Source organism: Heterodontus francisci, chromosome 5 (assembly GCF_036365525.1).
Source record: "Heterodontus francisci isolate sHetFra1 chromosome 5, sHetFra1.hap1, whole genome shotgun sequence".
Classification (NCBI taxonomy): Eukaryota; Metazoa; Chordata; class Chondrichthyes; order Heterodontiformes; family Heterodontidae; genus Heterodontus; species Heterodontus francisci.
Genome location: NC_090375.1, coordinates 100,352,380 through 100,371,322, shown reverse-complemented (window position 1 = coordinate 100,371,322; position 18,943 = coordinate 100,352,380). Strand labels below are relative to the sequence as shown.

Sequence of the window (18,943 nt, the reverse complement as noted above, 5' to 3'; positions counted from 1 at the left end):
AAGGGTCTGATGAGGTGCCGCTATGTTGAATTGTGCCTTTCATATTGTCATGGAATGAGGTGATGATACTTAGTGGCTTTGGTGGACATCCAATCTTATCTCGTAGTCTGAAGAGACCACGTCTGCTGACGAGGTCAAAGGCTTTGGTGAGATCAATGAAAGCAATGTCGAGGGGCATCTGTTGTTTGCGGCATTTCTCCTGTATCTGACGAAGAGAGAACAGCATGTCAACGGTCGAGCTCTCTGCACGACAGCCACACTGTGCCTCAGGGTAGACGCGCTCGGCCAGCTTCTGGAGCCTGTTTAAAGCGACTCGAGCAAAGACTTTCCCCACTATGCTGAGCAGGGAGATTCCACGGCAGTCACCGCGGTCACCTTTGTTTTTATAGAGGGTGATGATATTGGCATCGCGCATGTCCTGAGGTACTGCTCCCTCGTCCCTGCACAGGCATAGCAGTTCATGTAGTGCTGAGAGTATAGCAGGCTTGGCACTCTTGATTATTTCAGGGGTAATGCTGTCCTTCCCAGGGGCTTTTCCGCTGGCTAGAGAATCAATGGCATCATTGAGTTCCGATTTTGTTGGCTGTACGTTCAGCGCATCAATGACTGGTAGAGGCTGGGCTGCATTGAGGGCAGTCTCAGTGACAACATTCTCCCTGGAGTACAGTTCTAGGTAGTGCTCAACCCAGCGGTCCATTTGCTTGTGTTGGTCAGTGATTATGTCCCCTGATTTAGATTTGAGGGGGGCGATCTTCTTGATGGTTGGCCCAAAAGCGCTCTCAATGCCATCATACATTCCTCTGATGTTTCCGGTGTCGGAGGCCAGCTGAATATGACTGCATAGGTGTTGCCAGTAGTCATTTGCGCAGCGCCTGGCTGTTCTTTGTGCAGTACTTCTGGCTGCTTTAAGTGCTATGGATGTTAACCTGCTGGGGGCTTTCTTGTAGTTCAACAGTGCAATGCGCTTAGCGGCTATGACAGCTTCCAGCTCTTCAATATGAGATTGAAACCAGTCTGCATTCCTCTTCGCACAATATTGGTCACTCAGAACCTCCCTGGTATTTATAATCTATAGGGAAAAAAACTGAAGACTTTTTTAAAAAAAAAAGCTTACCAGTTAGTTGATTGTACTTTGAATGGCAACCAGCTGACACCATTGCAGAACAAAGTAAAGGGTAATTCACTCCACATGTGCAGGAACCACTAAGTAGAATATGTGAATGATTGTGCTAGATATCCTTTGAAATCCAGCCACATTGATTGATTGATCCCTACACTCAGGATACATCACCTGGATTTGCCTGCATAGATGATAGACAGTGTATTCCAGCTGTTTCAGTGACTGATAATAAATGAGTCTTTGCTACTCAAAGAATAGTACTTTGCAAATTCTACATCGTGGTGTGTGGAGGATAACAAATGAGGAAAGGTAGATTTACTCACCTTGAGGTGCCGTATTTCTCATTCTTCAAATGAAGTTAACCACGTGCCAAATTTTCCATCTTTCACTCTTCACAGTTTAGAGTTTTATATTTTCTGCACTTATAGTTTCATACACCCATAATTTCATACACCTAAATCTAAGTCTTTGAAACATAATTCTAAAATGGTAATTAGGTTAAACTTTCAGTTTAATCATTCTAAACATTTAATTGTTTCATATGTTGTCAAAGCTTACTGTTAATTGGGTGGGGGGCAGTTTGTTCTCTTGCCACCTCTGGATGAAAAGATAAAAAAAAATGGTCCTACAGAGGCACAATATATATTATATATAAATGTATGCAGTTCTGGCTGAAAGTCTTAGAGTTTTGTTTTTATTTTTCCATTGCTGTTATGCTGACCTTAGCCATGGTATGTTGAGGATAACTTGATTCCTGAAGTGAGGACTACTTCTTTTCAAGGTGAGTAATTATAAAAAAAAAAGCTTCCAGCTCTCTTTGTATGTATCGTTTTAGCTCACCCATCATTTATCAATTGACGGGTTAGCAGGCTAACAACTTGCTCCTTATTTTGCAACCCTTGCCATGTCACCAGTATATAAAAGATAGGTTGTCTCATTTTCCTTCATTTAATTGATTTCCTATGAGAAAGTGAATTGCCTCCATTTGGTATTTCCTTGCAGCACAAGTGACTTTGGTGAGTCACTATGTAGAAATGCAGGTAGAATCCATTTCTTAATATATTTAGACAGTGGTTGGTATGGTATCATGCCACTCAAAGCATATTTTTAAGTTTTAAGAGTTTACAATAAGTTTGTATCTTCTGACTCCATTTTTAGTGTTTTCTGAATGGTTTCCACAAATTTGTCTTGAAATTTTCATTTTGGCAAGGGGAGGTGAATGAGCTAAGACTTGCTTTCTTATAAAGTCATTAAAAAATAAAGCTACTATGAAATCTGTTTTTATTTAAAATGTTTGACTGTTGTAATGAGCCTAGTTCAGGTATGAAGAAAATTCAGTTTATGTTTGAGCTAATTTTCTGTTCTTTTCCTCAAAGGGTTCCTACACTGTGTGACTTTGAGCCATTGCACCAGCATATTCAAATTCTTCGCAATCTAGTCAAAGCTGCTCAGAGTTTGGATGAAATGTCCCAGACTATCACAGACTTACTGACTGAGCAAAAGGTAATGGTTCATATTAATTGGTAGGATTTATTTTTAAATATTAGTTTTTCACATGGCATAAGATAGTTTATATAGTAGCAATAGTAAATCTATTTTTAACCTATGTTCGAACATTTGTTTTTTTTCCACTGCATTAATGCACTTATATCCACGAATGCAAAGCCAGTTTATCTGGAAAATTATTTTCTCTCAATTTAATGCAAAGCTGAACCAGGTATTGATAAGCTTCGATGTGGTTGTGTATTCTTGCAGGCTCATTAATTATGTAATGCTGTTCCATTTCACAGCAATGTGGTTGACTCTTAAAATGCCCTCTGAAATGGCCTAGCAAGCCACTTAGTTCAGAGGCAATTAGGGATGGGCAATAAATGCTGCCCCAGCCAACGACGCCCAGATCCCACTAACAAGTAAAAAAAAATCAGCAAGCTAACATAAGTTACCAGTGCATTACTTGGTTTTATGTTTTGTGGCTTAGGTTTTAGTTAATTGAGGAATTTTTAAAGGCTTTTCACATGCATTTGTCTTGAATAATAAGTGAGTGTACTGTTATCAACTGCATCTATCTAAACTGGCACATTTTTCATTCAAGTCAACCAGTGTCTGCATCAAAAGCCATAGGGTCAGTTGGATGCAGAGTAAAGTGACCTGCACAACACACTACAATTGCAAAGTACTTACAGACTTAAACAGGTCATTCGGCCCAATAGGTCCTTTGCTGGTATTTATGCTCCTCATGAGCCTGCTCCCGCCATTCTTTATCTAACTGCATCACTATATCCTTCGATTCCTTTCCCTCTTGTGCTCATCTGTCTTCCCCTTAAATGCATCTGACATTCATCTCTACTAACAGAGTAGTTGTGAGTTCTACATTCTGGTCACTCTCTGAATCAAGAAGTTTCTTCTGAATTCCTGATTGGATTTATTAGTGACTGTCTTTTATTTGAGGCCCCTAGTTCTGGTCTTGTTTGCAAGTGAATACATCTGTATCTACCCGACCAAGCCCTTTCATAATCTTGAAGCACTTTTATCAGGTCATCCTTCAGTCTTTTTTCCAGCCTGTCCAATCTTTTCTGTTGGGTATAATATTTCATTTGTGGTATCCTCATCTTAAACCACCCTCCGTTGCTGCTTCCACCCATGCCTCCAACAATAAGTGCAGTAAGCTCATTGACCTTTTTGTTACAAAGATCAAGACCATCTGATCAGCTGACTCTGCTGCTTCCCTCTCTTTCTCCTAGCCTACTGTGCCTAACTTTCTCGAAGGTTGCCCTTTGCCTTAGCCCTGATTTTGCACCTTGCTCTGATTTCTCTCCTATGTCCCCATATGCCCTCTCCGAGCTCCTTTTTCTTGTCCATGAGAGCCACCTCCTCCTCTCTACACCCTATTCCTACTAAACTGCTAACCACTCAACTTGCCTAGCAGGCTGTTGCGTTAGCTGACATTATTAATGGTTCTCTGTCCTGACCAACCCCCACCCCCCCCACCTTTCAATCTGCCCTCATCATCACTCTCATCAAAGAAAAAAACTTTATCACCACCCCTCCAACTTACTGTGTCATCTCAAACCTCCCTTCCCTCTCCAGTCCTTGAACATATTATAACCTACCAAATCTGTGCCCATCTTTCTCATAACTCTTTTTTGTTTGAATCCCTCCATTCGGGTTTCCACCCCTGTCATTGTGCCAAAATGGCTCTTGCCAAAGTCACAAATGATATCCTAGTTGACTGTGACAAAGGTAATCTATCCTTTCTTGTCCTTGACCTGTCTGCAGCCATTGACACAGTTGACCATGATATTCTGCTTCAATGCTTCTCCCCCATTGTGTGACTGGGTGGGCCTGGTTTCATTTATACTTATCCTTTCGTCGTCTGGATATCACTTGCAATAGCTTCTCTTCTCACACTCTTGCACCTTTTGCCCCTTGTGTACTCCAAGGATCATATCCTTGGTCCTCTTCATTTTCTCATCTACATGTTGCCCCTTGGCGACATCATTGGAAATCATATGTATACATATGCATCCTGACAAAATCTAGCAGTATCTCTCCTCCACCTCTTTTGACCCCTCCTCTATCTCTGAATTGTCTGACAGCTTTACTGACATCCAGTGTTGGAGGAGCAGAAATTTTCTTCAGTTAAATATTCGGAAGATAGAAACTATTGTCTTTGGTCCCTGTCACAAACGCTGTGCTCTCACCACTGACTTCATCCTTCTCCTTGGCAACTGTCAGGCTGAACCAGACTGTTTGCAACCTTGGTGTTATACTTGACCCCGAAATGAGCTTCCTACCACACCTCCACACCACACCATCATTAAAACTGTCTATTTTCACCTCTGTAACATCGCCTAACTTCAACCTTGCCTCAGCTTATCTGCTGTTGAAACCCTTATCACTGCCTCTTAATTCTAGCCCTGATTAGTTCAATGCACTCTTGGCTGATCTCCTACGTTTTACCCTCCACAAACTTAAGGTAATTCAAAATTCTGTTGCCCATGTCCTAACTTGCACAAAGTCCCACCCAACCTTTACTGTGCTTGCTGATTTACGTTGGCTCCCAGTCAAGCAAGCAGTTTCAAAATTCTCATCATTTTCAAATCACTCCATGGCCTCGCCCTTCTCTGTCTATGTAATCTTCTTCAGTCCTATAACTCTCCCCAGATCTCTGCGGTCTGCCAATTCCGGCCTCCTGAACATTCCTGATTTTAATCACTGCACCATTGGCAGTCGTTCCTTCAGTTGCCTAGGCCTTAAGCTCTGAAATTCCCTCCCTATATCTCTCTCTTCCTCCTTTTCCTTAAAATGCTCTTTACAACCTACCTCTTTGACCAAGCTTTTGGCTGTCTGCCCTACTATCTCCACTATCTCCTTATGTGGCTCAGTGACAAATTTTGTTCCATAAGGGATGCTTTATTATGTTAAAAGTGCGATAAAAGCACTATATAATTGCAAATTCTTCGAAAGTTTAGATGTCTTTCAAAAATAAGTTTGATTGCGTGATATGGCAGTGTTCGTTTTATTCCTGCCTATAAACTCTTTACTTATGACTGAAGGGTTTAATTGTCTCCTGTGGACTGGTTAATCAATTTCCAGAAAATGTCTGCTATTTTAATGCTGTTAAGCCATTTGAGCTAAATTTCTTACAAACATGCAAATTAGGAGCAGGAGTAGGCCATTTGGCCCCTTTGAGCATGCTCGGCCATTTAATAAGCTCATTGCTGATCTGATTGTGGCCTCATCTCCACTTTCCCGCCTACTCCTGATACCCTTTGACTCCATGGTTAGTCAAGAATTTATCCACCTTTGCCTTAAAAATATTCAATGACCCTGCCTCCACCGCTGTCTGGGGAAGAGAGTTCCAAAGACTCCTGACCCTCAGAGAAAAAAATTTCTCTTAATTTCCGTCTTAAATGAGTGACTCCTTATTTTTAAACTGTGTCCCCTAGTTCTAGTCTCTCCCACAAGGGGAAGCATCCTTTCGGCATCCATTCTATCAAGTTCCCTCAGGATCGTAGATGTTTCAATAATCACCTTTCATTCTTCTAAACTCTAGTGGATACAGACCCAACCTGTCCAACCTTTCTTCATAAGATAACTCCCCCATCCCAGGTATCAGTTGAGTCAAGTTTATCTGAACTGCCTGTAGCGTATTTATATCCTTTCTTCAATAAGGAGACCAAAACTTTACTCCAAATGTGGTCTCACCAATACCCTATACAACCGTAGCAAAACATTCCTACTTTTATATTCCATTCCCCTTGCAATAAATGACAACATTCCATTTGCCTTGAGATAGTGGAGATAGTAGGACAGACAGCCAAAAGCTTGGTCAAAGAGGTAGGTTGTAAAGAGCATCTTAAGGAAAAGGAGGAAGAGAGAGATATAGGGAGGGAATTTCAGAGCTTAAGGCCTAGGCAACTGAAGGAACGACTGCCAATGGTGCAGTGATTAAAATCAGGAATGTTCAGGAGGCTGGAATTGGCAGACCGCAGAGATCTGGGGAGAGTTATAGGACTGAAGAAGATTACAGAGACAGAGAAGGGCGAGGCCACATGGAGTGATTTGAAAATGATGAGAATTTTGAAACTGCTTGCTTGACTGGGAGCCAACGTAAATCAGCAAGCACAGTAAAGGTTGGGTGGGACTTTGTGTAAGTTAGGACATGGGCAACAGAATTTTGAATTACCTTAAGTTTGTGGAGGGTAAAACGTGGGAGATCAGCCAAGAGTGCATTGAACTAATCCAAGGCTAGAATTAAGAGGCAGTGATGAGGGTTTCAGCAGCAGATAAGCTGAGGCAAGGTTGAAGTTAGGCAATGTCAGAGGTGAAAATAGACAGTTTTAATGATGGTGTGGTAGGAAGCTCATTTCGGGGTCAAGTACACTTACTGTATCTGCATACCAACCTTTTGTGATTCACGTATCTGGACACCCAGATCCCTCTGTACCTCAGAATTCTGCAATCCCTCTCATTTTAAATAATATACTGCTTTACTATTCTTCTGTCAAAGTGGATAAATTTACATTTTCCCACATTATCCTCCATTTGCCAAATCTTTGCCCACGCACTTAACCTATCTATATCCCTTTGCAGACCCCTTATGTCCTCTTGACAACTTACTTTCCTACCTATCTTTGTGTCATCAGCAAAATTAGCACCCATACCTTCTGTCCCATCATTGTTATAAATGTAAATAGTTGAGGTCCCAGCACTGACCCTAGCAGCACTCCAGTTGTCACATCTTGTCAACCTGAAACTGACCTATTTATGCCTACTCTCTGTTTCTTGTTAGCTACCCACTCCTCTATCCATGCTAATATGTTACCCCCAATGCCATGAACTCTTATTTTGCTTAGTAACTTTTGATGTGGCACCTTGTCAAATGCCTTTTGGAAATCTAAGTATACCACATCCCCAGGTTCCCCTTTATCCATGTTGTTTGTTACTTCTTCAAAGAACTCCAATAAATTAGTCAAACATAATTTCCCTTTCATAAAACAATGTTGGCTCTGCCTGATTACATTGAAATTTTCTAATTGCTTTGCTGTAACTTCCTTAATAATATATTCCAGCATTTTCCCGATGACCAATGTTAAGCTAACTGGCCTGCAGTTTCCTACTTTATGTCTCCCTCCTTTCTTGAATAGAGAAGTCACATTTGCTATTTTTCAATCTGATGGGACCTTTCCAGAAACTAGGGAATTTTGGAAAATTAAATCTTCTATCTCAGCAGCCACTTCTTCTAATTATATAGCACTTTTCTAATTGTACATGATCTGATGTCAAAGATGGTTGTAGTCACTACATTTTGCATGTATCTAGCATCCAACTTGATGCTCCTTATCCTCTCTGCCTAACTTCTGCAGCTGGGAAATCTGAGGCAACTGTACGTTAAGTGATAAATCCCCAGGGCCTGATGGTATGCATCCCAGACTACTTAAGGAAGTGGCCCTAGAAATAGTGGATGCATTGGTGGTCATCTTCCAAGATTCTGTAGACTCTGGAACAGTTCCTACAGATTGGAGCGTAGCTAATCTAGCCCCACTATTTAAAAAGGGAGGTAGAGAGAAAGCAGGGAATTATAGACCAGTCAGCCTGACGTCGGTAGTGGGGAAAATTTGAGAGTCCATTATAAAAGATTTTATAGCAGAGCACTTGTAGAACAGTGGTAGAATCGGGCTGGGTCAGCATGGATTTACGAAAGGGAAATCATGCTTGACAAATCTATGAGAATTCTTTGAGGATGTAAGTAGTAGAGTTGATGAGGGGGAGCCAGTGGATGTGGTTTATTTGGACTTTCAGAAGGCTTTCGATAATGTCCCACCTAAGAGATTAGTATGTAAAATTAAAGCGCATGGGATTGGGGGTAGTGTATTGCGATGGATAGAAAATTAGTTGGCAGACAGGAAACAAAGAGTAGGGATAATTGGGTCTTTTTCCAAATGGCAGGCAGTGACTAGTGGAGTACTGCAGGGATTGGTGCTAGGACCCCAGCTATTCACAATATATATTAATGATTTAGATGAGGGAACTAAATGTAATATCTCCAAATTTGCAGATGAGACAAAACTGGGTGGGAGGGTGAGTTGTGAGGGGATGCAGAGAGGCTTCAGGGTGATTTGGACAAGTTGAATGAGTGGGCTAATGCATAGCAGATGCAGTATAATGTGGATAAAAGTGGAAGCAAAAACAGGAAGGCAGATTATTATCTGAACGGCTATAAACTGAGAGAGGGGAATAAGCAGCGAAACTTGGATGTTCTCATATACCAGTTGCTGAAGGTAAGCATGCAGGTGCAACAGGCGATAAAAAAGGCAAATGGTATGTTGGCCTTCATAGCAGAGGATTCGAGTACAGAAGCAGGGATATCTTGCTGCAATTATACAGGGCCTTGGTGAGGCCACACCTGGAATATTGTGTGCAGTTTTGGTCTCCTTATCTGAGGAAGGATGTTCTTGCTCCAGAGGGAGTGCAGCGAAGTATTTGTTTAATCTCTGCCATTTCCTTACTCCCATTATAACTTCACCTGTCTCTGCTTCCAATGGGCACATGTTTGCTTTAACTAATCTCTTCCTTCTTACATACCTATAGAAACATTTACATTCCTTTTATGTCTCTTACTAATCTACTGTCATTCTCTTCCTTTCCTTATTAATTTCTTGGTCCTTTTAATGAATACTAAAATTCTCCCAATCCTCAGGTTTCCTACACTCTGACAACATTATACACCTCTACATTTGATCTAATACCATCTTTAACTCCTCTTGTTAGCCACGGTTGGACCATTTTTTCTGTCGAGTTTTTGTTCCTTAAAGGAATGTATATTTATTGCAAATTATGTGTTAATTCTTTAAATGCTAGCCATTTCTTGTCTGCCATTGTATCTTTTAATGTAGTTTCCCAATCTGCCTTAGCCAACTCGTCCCTCATACTTATGTCATTTGCTGTGTTTAGATTTAAGACCCTAGTTTCGGACTTCACTAAATCCCTTTCAAACTTAATATAGAATTCTATCACATTATGGTCACTCTTCCTGATGATGGATTCTCCCGTCACTTCGACAGATGAGTGTTCAACAAGGAGACTAGATGTTCACAGTCTAGGTTGGTGTTGTCTCATATATGTGATAAACCAAATCTTGATTTGCAGATCCGATTGCAAATATTACATAGGAAGTCATTGTTAGCAGGGTGGGTGAAGACACTGGTTTTGTGGCGTGCTCACTTGTGCTGTAGGGACCTGACTCTGTTCTCTTCAAATGTTGAGATTGCTTGATGACTCTTCTCTAGAAGCCACCTTACTACAAGGTTATTAATTAACCCTTTTTTATTGCACAATACTGGATCCAAAATAGTCTTTTTCTTAGTTGATTCCTTGACATACTGATCTAGAAAGCTATTTTCTAAACATTCCACAAACTCGTACTCCATGCTATTAGTACAGATTTTGTTTGCCCAGTCTATATGAAGATGAAAGTCATCCAGGCTTACTGTATTATCCTTATTACATGTGCCTCTAATTTCTTGATTTATACACTGCCCTACCCTACATCTACTGTTAGAGGGGTCTATAAATAACTCCCAGCAATGTTTTTTGCCTTTTGCTGTTTCTTGGCTCCACTCAAACTGATTCTACTTCTTGATTATATGAGCCAAGATCCTTTCACTCTCCCTACTGTCTTTATCCCATTCTTTATTATCGGGACTACCCCTCTTCCTTTTCCATTTTGCCCATCTCTTCTAAAAGTTGTGTCCTGTAATATTTAGTGTCCAACCTTTATCATTTTGCAACCACGTTTCCATAATGGCTATTAGATCAAACCTCTTTAATTCCTATCTATGCTATTAATTCATCAAATTTGTTAATACTTTGCATATGCAGATATAGTGGCTTTGACTGACTTTTTCTAATTTTTCCTGACATTGTCACTAATATTCAAATACCTTTTGTTACAATCACTGTCTCTTCCTGACCCACTCTGCTTATCTTTACCCAAAATGCTGTTCTGCTATAGAGCCTTGACATTTCCCTTACTGCTTTTGAATTTACCCATTCCTGAATCCTCTCACCCTGCTTTTATTAGTTTAAAGCCCTGTCTACTGCTCTAGTTATTCAATTCGGCACAACACTGGTCCCGGCCCAGTTTAAGTGGAACTTGTCTCAGTAGCTCCCTCTTTTCCCAGGACTGGTTCCATTGGCCCATCATGCAAAATCTTTGCCTCCTCCATCACTTTTTCATCTACGCATTTAGCCTTCTAATCTGTTTATCCCTATTCCAATTGACATTTGGCTCGGGTAACAATCCAAGGGTTGCGATCTTTGAGGTTCTGCTTTTTTAATGTGGACCCTAATCCCTAAGACACTCAGTGGAGCATTATTTCTACTACTTTCAATGTTGTTGGTCCTGACGTGGGCCATGACAATTGGATCCTCCCCCTCCCACTCCAAGTTCATTTCCAGCTGCGAGAAAATGTCTTTAATTCTGGCACTGGGAAGGAAAAGCTACCTTGGGAACTCCCAGTCAGGGCTGCAGGGAACATTATCTGTTGCCTTGACTATATTGCCACCTATCACTATCGTGTTCCTTTTCACTCCCCCCTCTTGAATGGCCTCTTGCACATGGTGCTATGGCAGTTTGCCCATCCATACTACAGTCCTTGATCTCATCTGCACATTTAGCAAGTACACAAGAACTAGGAGCAGGAGTAGGCCGTCCGGCCCCTCGAGCCTGCTCCGCCATTCAATAAGATCATGGCTGATCTTTTCGTGGACTCAGATCCACTTACCCGCTCTCTCACCGTGTCCCTTAATTCCTTTATTGTTCAAAAAGATATCTACCTTAGCTTTAAAAACGTTTACTGAAGTAGTGTCAACTACTTCACTGGGCAAGGAATTCCATAGATTAACAACCCTCTGGGTGAAGAAGTTCCTTCTCAATTCAGTCCTAAATCTGCTCCCTCTAATCTTGAGGCTATGCCCTCTTGTCCTAGCTTCACCTGCCAGTGGAAACATCCTCTCTACTTGTATCTTATCTATTCCCTTCATAATTTTATATGTTTCTATAAGATCCCCCCTCATTCTTCTGAATTCCAGTAAATATAATCCCAATCTACTCAGTCTCTCCTCATAAGCCAACCCCCTCAACTCTGGAATCAACCTAGTGAACCTCCTCTGCACCCCCTCCAGTGCCAGTACATCCTTTCTCAAGTAAGGAGACCAAAACGGCACACAGTACTCCAGGTGCGGCCTCACCAGTACCTTATACAGCTGCAACATAACCTCTCTGCTTTTAAACTCAATCCCTTTAGCAATGAAGGACAAAATTCCATTTGCCTTCCTAATTACTTGCTGTACCTGCAGACCAACCTTCTGCGATTCATGCACAAGGACACCCAGGTCCCTCTGCATAGCAGCATGCTGCAACTTTTTACCATTCAAGTAATAATCCTTTTTACTGTTGCTCCTACCGAAATGAATGACTTCACATTTATTAACATTGTATTCCATCTGCCAGACCTTTGCCCACTCACTCAATGTATCTATGTTCCTCTGCAAAGTTTCACAGTCATCTGCACACTGCTCTGCCACTCATCTTAGTGTCATCTGCAAACTTTGACACCCTACACGTGGTCCCCAACTCCAAATCATCTATATAAATTGTAAATAATTGCGGTCCCAACACCGATCCCTGAGGCACACCACTAGTGATGATTGCCAGCCAGAATAGCACTCATTTATCCCCACTCTCTGCTTCCTGTTAGTCAACCAATCCTCTATCCATGCTAATACTTTAGACCTAACGCCATGCATCCTTATCTTATGCAGCAGCCTCTTGTGCGGCACCTTGTCGAAGACCTTTTGGAAATCTAGGTACACCACATCCACTGGGTCCCCATTGTCCACCTTGCTCGTAATGTCTTCATAGAATTCCAGAAGATTTGTCAAGCATGACCTGCCCTTCATGAACCCATGCTGCGTCTGCCCAACGGGACAATTTCTATCGAAATGCCCTGCTATTTCTTCCTTGATAATAGACTCAAGCATCTTCCCCACTACAGAGGTTAAGCTAATCGGTCTATAATTCCCCATCTTTTGTCTACCTCCCTTTTTAAACAGTGGCGTCACATCTGCTGTTTTCCAATCTGCTGGGACTACCCCAGAGTCCAGCGAATTTTGGAAAATTACCGCCAGTGCACCTGCTATTTCTCCCGCCATCTCTTTTAGTACCCTGGGATGCATTCCATCAGGGCCAGGAGACTTATCAATCCTGAGCTCCATTAGCTTGCCCAACACTATCTCTTCCGTAATAATGATTGTTTCCAGGTCCTCACCTACGTTCGTCTCTTTGTCAATTACTGGCATGTTATTAATGTCCTCCACTGTGAAGACCGATACAAAATACCTGTTCAATGCCTCGGCCATTTCATCATATCCCATAACTAAATTCCCCTTCTCATCCTCTAAAGGGCCACTCTTTTTCGTTTTAAAAATTATATATATAATATTTATATATGTTGGTCACAGTCAAAGGCCGAGGCTACTTCATTACATCCTCGATCCCCATACTGCCTACGATGTTAATTTCACAACCTTACAAACTTGCTTTGTAAAGAATTTTCTCCTCTCTGTTCTAAATGTCTTACCTTTAATCTTGCATCTATGGCCCCTTGTTCTAGGCCTCCCTACTTCTAGAAAAAGTCTTCTATCTACCCTATTCCATTCTTAGATCATTTAAACACTTACATCGTTATCACCCTGTAATCTGGCTAACTTTAATGAATTAAAGCCCCAGTTTTTTGTCTGTCTTCAGATTAGCAACATCCTAGTGAATGTGTGTTGTACCTAAAGCCTCACTATTCTTCCCATAATTTGTAGCCCAATATTGCAAAATACTGCAATACTGGTAAATAAGATTAGAGAGATAAAAGCATGCCTCAAAGACTGGTGTGGGAGAAGTGGGTTCCAGTTTGTGGGATACTGGCACCAGTACTGGGGAAAGTGAGGGCTGTACTATTGGGATGGACTTCACCTGAAGCGTGTTGGAACCAGTGTTCTAATGAGTCGTATAACTAGGTAAGTAGAGAGGACTTTCTACTAAATAAAGGGGGGAACGGATCATGGAGGGGAAGATAGAGTAAATTAAAGGGAAATAACAAGGCAATTGCTCGAGGTAGCAAAAAAGGTAATAATTAGAGTATGGCAGGAATAGACAGTGATTGCAAACTTGTGTGCCAGCAGATAGGGCCAGAGTTTACAAAAACAGTAAAAAAAAACAACTGAATTAAGGACTTGTTATCTGAATTCTAAAACAGATGAATTGTCAGCTCAAACAGGAATTCCGATGTATGACCTGATCATTATAGAGATGTGGCTCCAAGGAAACCAAAGCTGGCACCTGAATATCCGTGGGTATGTGACATTCAGTAAGGACAGGAAGCAGGGAAAAGGTGGTGGGGTGGCTCTGTTGATTAAAGAGGGCATTATTACTGTAGTGAGAGATGACCGTCGTTCTAAAAATCAAAATGTAGAATCCGTTTGGGTGGAATTAAGAAACTGGAAGGGGCAGAAAACATTGCTAGGAGTTGTTTATAGGCCACTAAATAGCAGTGGTAATGTAAATCACAGTATGATTCAGGAAATTAGAGGTGCGTGTAACAAGGTTAATACAGTAATCATGGGGGATTTCAATCTCCGTATAGACTGGGTAAACCTAATTCATACTGATGTAGAGGACGAATTCTTGGAATGTATGCGAGATGGTTTTCTAGAGCAATATGTTGAGGAACCAACTCGGGAACGGGCTATTTTAGATCTAGTCTTGTGCAATGAGAAAGGGCAAATTAATATTCTTGTAAAGAAGCCTTTAGGAAAGAGTGACCATAATATGATAGAATTTTACATTACGTTTGAAAGTGATTGTAGTTCAATCAGAAACTAGGGTCTTAAATCTAAGCAAAGTAAACTTGACCTCCTGATGACTGGTTCCATGACGGGGAGTGTGGTGGTGCCAGACAATTAGAGCGAAGTGGGGTGGCGACACCTCTGCTTTTCTGCGACGGACCCTAGTTTAAATATTTAAGATACCTCTCAGCCTAAATTTCAATGTCATCTGCCACTATCTTCCCATCTGTTCCCAATATTGAGCTCGATCTGCAGCATTCACACACCACTTTCTCGTCCATGAGAAGCTGGCGTCACCAAAGAGAGGCAGGGGTCAACTCTGCATTCTGTGTATAGATTGCGGGGTTGGGAGGGGAACTCCATTCTGTGTATATATGTGAGGGGAAGGGGACAACTCTGCATTCTGTGTATAGTTGGGAGGGAAGGAGTTGGCTCTGCATTCTGTGTTTAGATGGAGCTGGGGAAGAAGGGGTCAACTCCCCATTCTGTGTATAGATGGGGGGGGGAAGGAGGAAGCAACTCCATTCTGTGTATAGATATGGAGGGAAGGGGACAACTCTGCATTCTGTGTATAGAATGGGGGGTGGGGAGGGAAGGGGGTCATCTCTGCATTGTGTTTGCAGGGTTGGCAGCTTTAAAAAATAAATGGTGCCTGCTCCTGCATCAGTTGATGCTGTTTACGGCATCGCCGATGCCGCCCCTGCCACGGGGTTGGGGGGGTGGCGTTGGGTGGGGGCCGCAACCATCAGTATGTTAAGTAGTCGCTTGCCGCAGAATCGCAGCGGCGCCAGTCCCATGCGGGTTTGGCCTCCGTTTTCTGCACCCGTTGCTGCTCCCATTGGCGGAACAACAACATCTGGCCCGATGAAGTTATGAAGGACAAATTGGCTATGGTGGATTGGGAAACTACGTTAAAAGATATGGTAGACAGGCAATGGCTAACATTTAAAAAACTAATACATAGATTACTGCAAAAATATATTCCTTTAATGCACAAAAACCCAGCAAGGAAAGTGTTCCAAATTTGGCTAACGAAAAGTCAAGGATTGTATTACACCAAAGGAAGTGGCATTTAAAGTCGCCCAAAAAAATGGTAAGCCTGAGAATTGGGAGCATTTTAGAATTCTGCAAAGGAGGACCAAGAAAAAATTAAGAAAGGGAAAATAGAATATGAAAGTAAATTAGCGAGAAACATAAAAACGGACTCTACAAGCTTCTATAGATAAGTATAGAGGAAGAGTAGCAGAAACAATGTAGGTGAATTGCAAGCAGAGTCAGGAGAATTTATGATGGTGAATATGGAAATGGCAAAGAAACTAAACAAATACTTTGTGTGTCTTCATGGAGGAAAATACTGAAATCCCGCCAGAAATAATGGAGAATCAAAGGACTAGTGTAAACAAGGAACTACAAGATATTAAGATTAGTTAAAAAGCAGTACTAGAGAAAATTAATGGGACTGAAAGTAGATAAATCCCCTGGACCTAATGATGTACATCCGAGTTTTTAGAAAGAGGTGGTTGTGGAGATAGTATTACATTGGTGGTCATCTTTCAAAATTCTGTAGACTGGAATGGTTCCTGCAGATTGGAAGGTGGCAATTGTAACCCCACTATTAAAGAAAGAAGGGAGAGAGAAAACCAGGAACTTTCGACCATTATAATTGGCCATTATAAATTGCCCCTAGTATAGGTAGGTGGTAGGGAAATATAGGGACAGGTGGGGATGTGGTAGGAATATGGAATTAGTGTAGGATTAGTATAAGTGGGTGGTTGATGGTCGGCACAGACTCTAAACTAAACCTGTTAGTCTAACATCAGTTAGTTTAGTTTGGTTTTGAGATACAGCACTGAAACAGGCCCTTCGGCCCACCGAGTCTGTGCCGACCATCAACCACCCATTTATACTAATCCTATATTCCTACCACAACCCCACCTGTCCCTATATTTCCCTACCACCTACCTATACTAGGGGCAATTTATAATGGCCAATTTACCTACCAACCTGCAAGTCTTTGGCTGTGGGAGGAAACCGGAGCACCCGGAGAAAACCCACGCAGACACAGGGAGAACTTGCAAACTCCACACGGGCAGTACCCAGAATCAAACCCGGGTCACTGGAGCTGTGAGGCTGCGGTGCTAGCCACTGTGCCGCCCTAAAATGCTAGAATCTAAACTAAAGGTTGTGATAACAGGACACTTAGAAAATAATGGTAGGATTGGACAGAGTCAACATGGATTTATGAAAGGGAAATCATGTTTAACAAACCTGTTGAAGTTTTTTGAGGATGTAACTAGCAGAAAAGATGAGGGGGAACCGGTGGATGTGGTATATTTAGATTTTCAGAAAGCTTTTGATAAGGTCTCGCGCAAGAGGTTAGTAAACAAAATTAGAGCACATGGGATTGGGTGTAATATACTGTCATGGATTGAAAACTGGTTAATGGACAGAAAACAGAGTAGGAATAAATGGGTCATTTTCAGGTTGGCAGGCTGTGACTAGTGGGGTACCACAAGGTTCAGTGCTTGGGCCCAGCTATTCATAATTTATATCAATAATTGGATGCAAGGATAAAATGCAATATTTCCAAGTTTGCAGTTGACAAAAAACTAGGTGGAAGTGTGAGTTGTGAGGAGGATGCAAAGACCTTCAAGGGGATTTGGAGAGGCTACGCGAGTGGGCAAAAATTTGGCAGTTGAAATACAATGTGGAGAAATGTGAGGTTATCCACTTTGGTAGGAAAAACAGAAGTAACAGTATTTCTTAAATGGCGAGTGGCTGGCAAGTGTTGAACTTCAAAGGGACTTGGGTATCCTTGTTCACAAGTCATTGAAAAGCAACATGCAGGTACAGCAAACATTTAAGAAGGAAAATGGTATGTTGACTTTTATTACAAGAGGATTTGAGTATCGGAGTAAAGATATTTTACTGCAATTATATAGGTGAGATAGCACTTGTAGTATTGTGTGCAGTTTTGGTCTCCTTACCTAAGGAAATATATACTTGCCGTAGAGGCAGTGCAACAAAAGTTCAACCAGACCAATTCCTGGGATTGTTCTATGAGGAAAGATTAAATAGACTGGGCCTTTATTCTCTGAAGTTTAGGGGAATGAGAGGTGATCTCATGCAAACATACAAACTTCTTAGAGGGCTCGACAGGGTAGATGCAGGAAGGATGTATCCCCCGGCTTGGGGGTCTGGAACCAGGGGATGCAGACTCAGAATAAGAGGCAGGCCATTTAGGACTGAGATGAGGAGGAATTTCTTCATTTAGAGGATGGTGAAACTTTGGAATTCTCTGCCTGAGAGGGCTGTGGAGGTTCAGTCATGGAGTATATTCAAGACTGACATCGAAAGATTTCTACATATTAAAAACATCAAGGCATACAGGGATAGTGCAGGAAAATGGTTTTGAAGTAGAAGATTAGCCATGATCTCATTGAATGGAAGAACAGACTTGAAGGGCTGAATGGCCTACTCCTTCTATTTCTTACGTTCTTATGCGCAGTAACTGAAGTCTTGCACTTTTTTTATGTAGGCTTATCATTACCTCTTGTCAGTTATATTTTATACCCTTTTGTGATTAAAACCTAGACTTTAGGCTTATTTTTGACCCTGATCAAACTGAGGTGTGCCCTTTGATGTTTTGCGAATCTGTATCTCTCTTAATCCCTTTGCTCTTCCATGCCATCAAGCCTACTTTCATTCGAGTATAATTACTATTATTACATTTTTGTAAAGCAAAGTTACCTCGCACAACAGCCATTGAATTTTGCCTGCCACTTTTTTGTCCATTCCACCATTTTAACAACATCCCTTTGCAGCTTCCTTTGATCTCGCACAGAATGAACTTTACCTCCTATTTCGGTGCAATCTACAAACTCTGGCACCACTGCTAAATCCATATCTAAATCATTGATGTGCTCAGTGCAAACAACTGTCCCCAGAGTGGAATCTTATGGACATCACTTCCCATTTTCAACCACTCTGGAAGAACTGTCCTTTAGGTTTGTCTGTTTACTCCCTTCTAACCAATTTTTAATCTAGTTTGCTATCCTTCCCTTAATTCCTTAATCATTGATCTTGCCTAATAAACTCCTGTGTGTACCTTGCCAAAGGCTTTCCAAACGTTAATTTACAGTATGCCCACTGTATTCTCCCGCCTCCCTATTTACCATGTCTGTTGCATCCTTGAAGACCTCTGAGGTTCTGAAGTCTGATTGTCCCTTTTCACTTGTGGTAGCTACTTCTAGGTATTTTCTCTTTATTTAGATACATGGCAATTTCATCATTAAAGTCTTTATATTTAAAAAAAAAATCCTTATCATCGTTAAGATTGTATTTAACCAGATTAGCCTTGTCTTCCTTTTTTAAAAATGGCTACTCCATTGGCCAAACTCCAGTCCTCTGGCAAACAGC

General features: G+C 41.5%; 1 protein-coding gene across 5 annotated transcripts in view; it reads left to right on the top strand.

The window, feature by feature from the left end:
* rb1cc1 (RB1-inducible coiled-coil 1) overlaps positions 1-18,943 on the top strand; it is a 311,904-nt gene that overhangs the window by 155,854 nt on the left and 137,107 nt on the right. For all 5 annotated transcript variants that reach the window (XM_068031835.1, XM_068031832.1, XM_068031833.1 and 2 more), the window contains one exon: positions 2,497-2,623. In XM_068031835.1, coding sequence (XP_067887936.1) covers positions 2,497-2,623 — 127 coding nt within the window. The remainder of the gene's footprint in view (positions 1-2,496; positions 2,624-18,943) is intronic.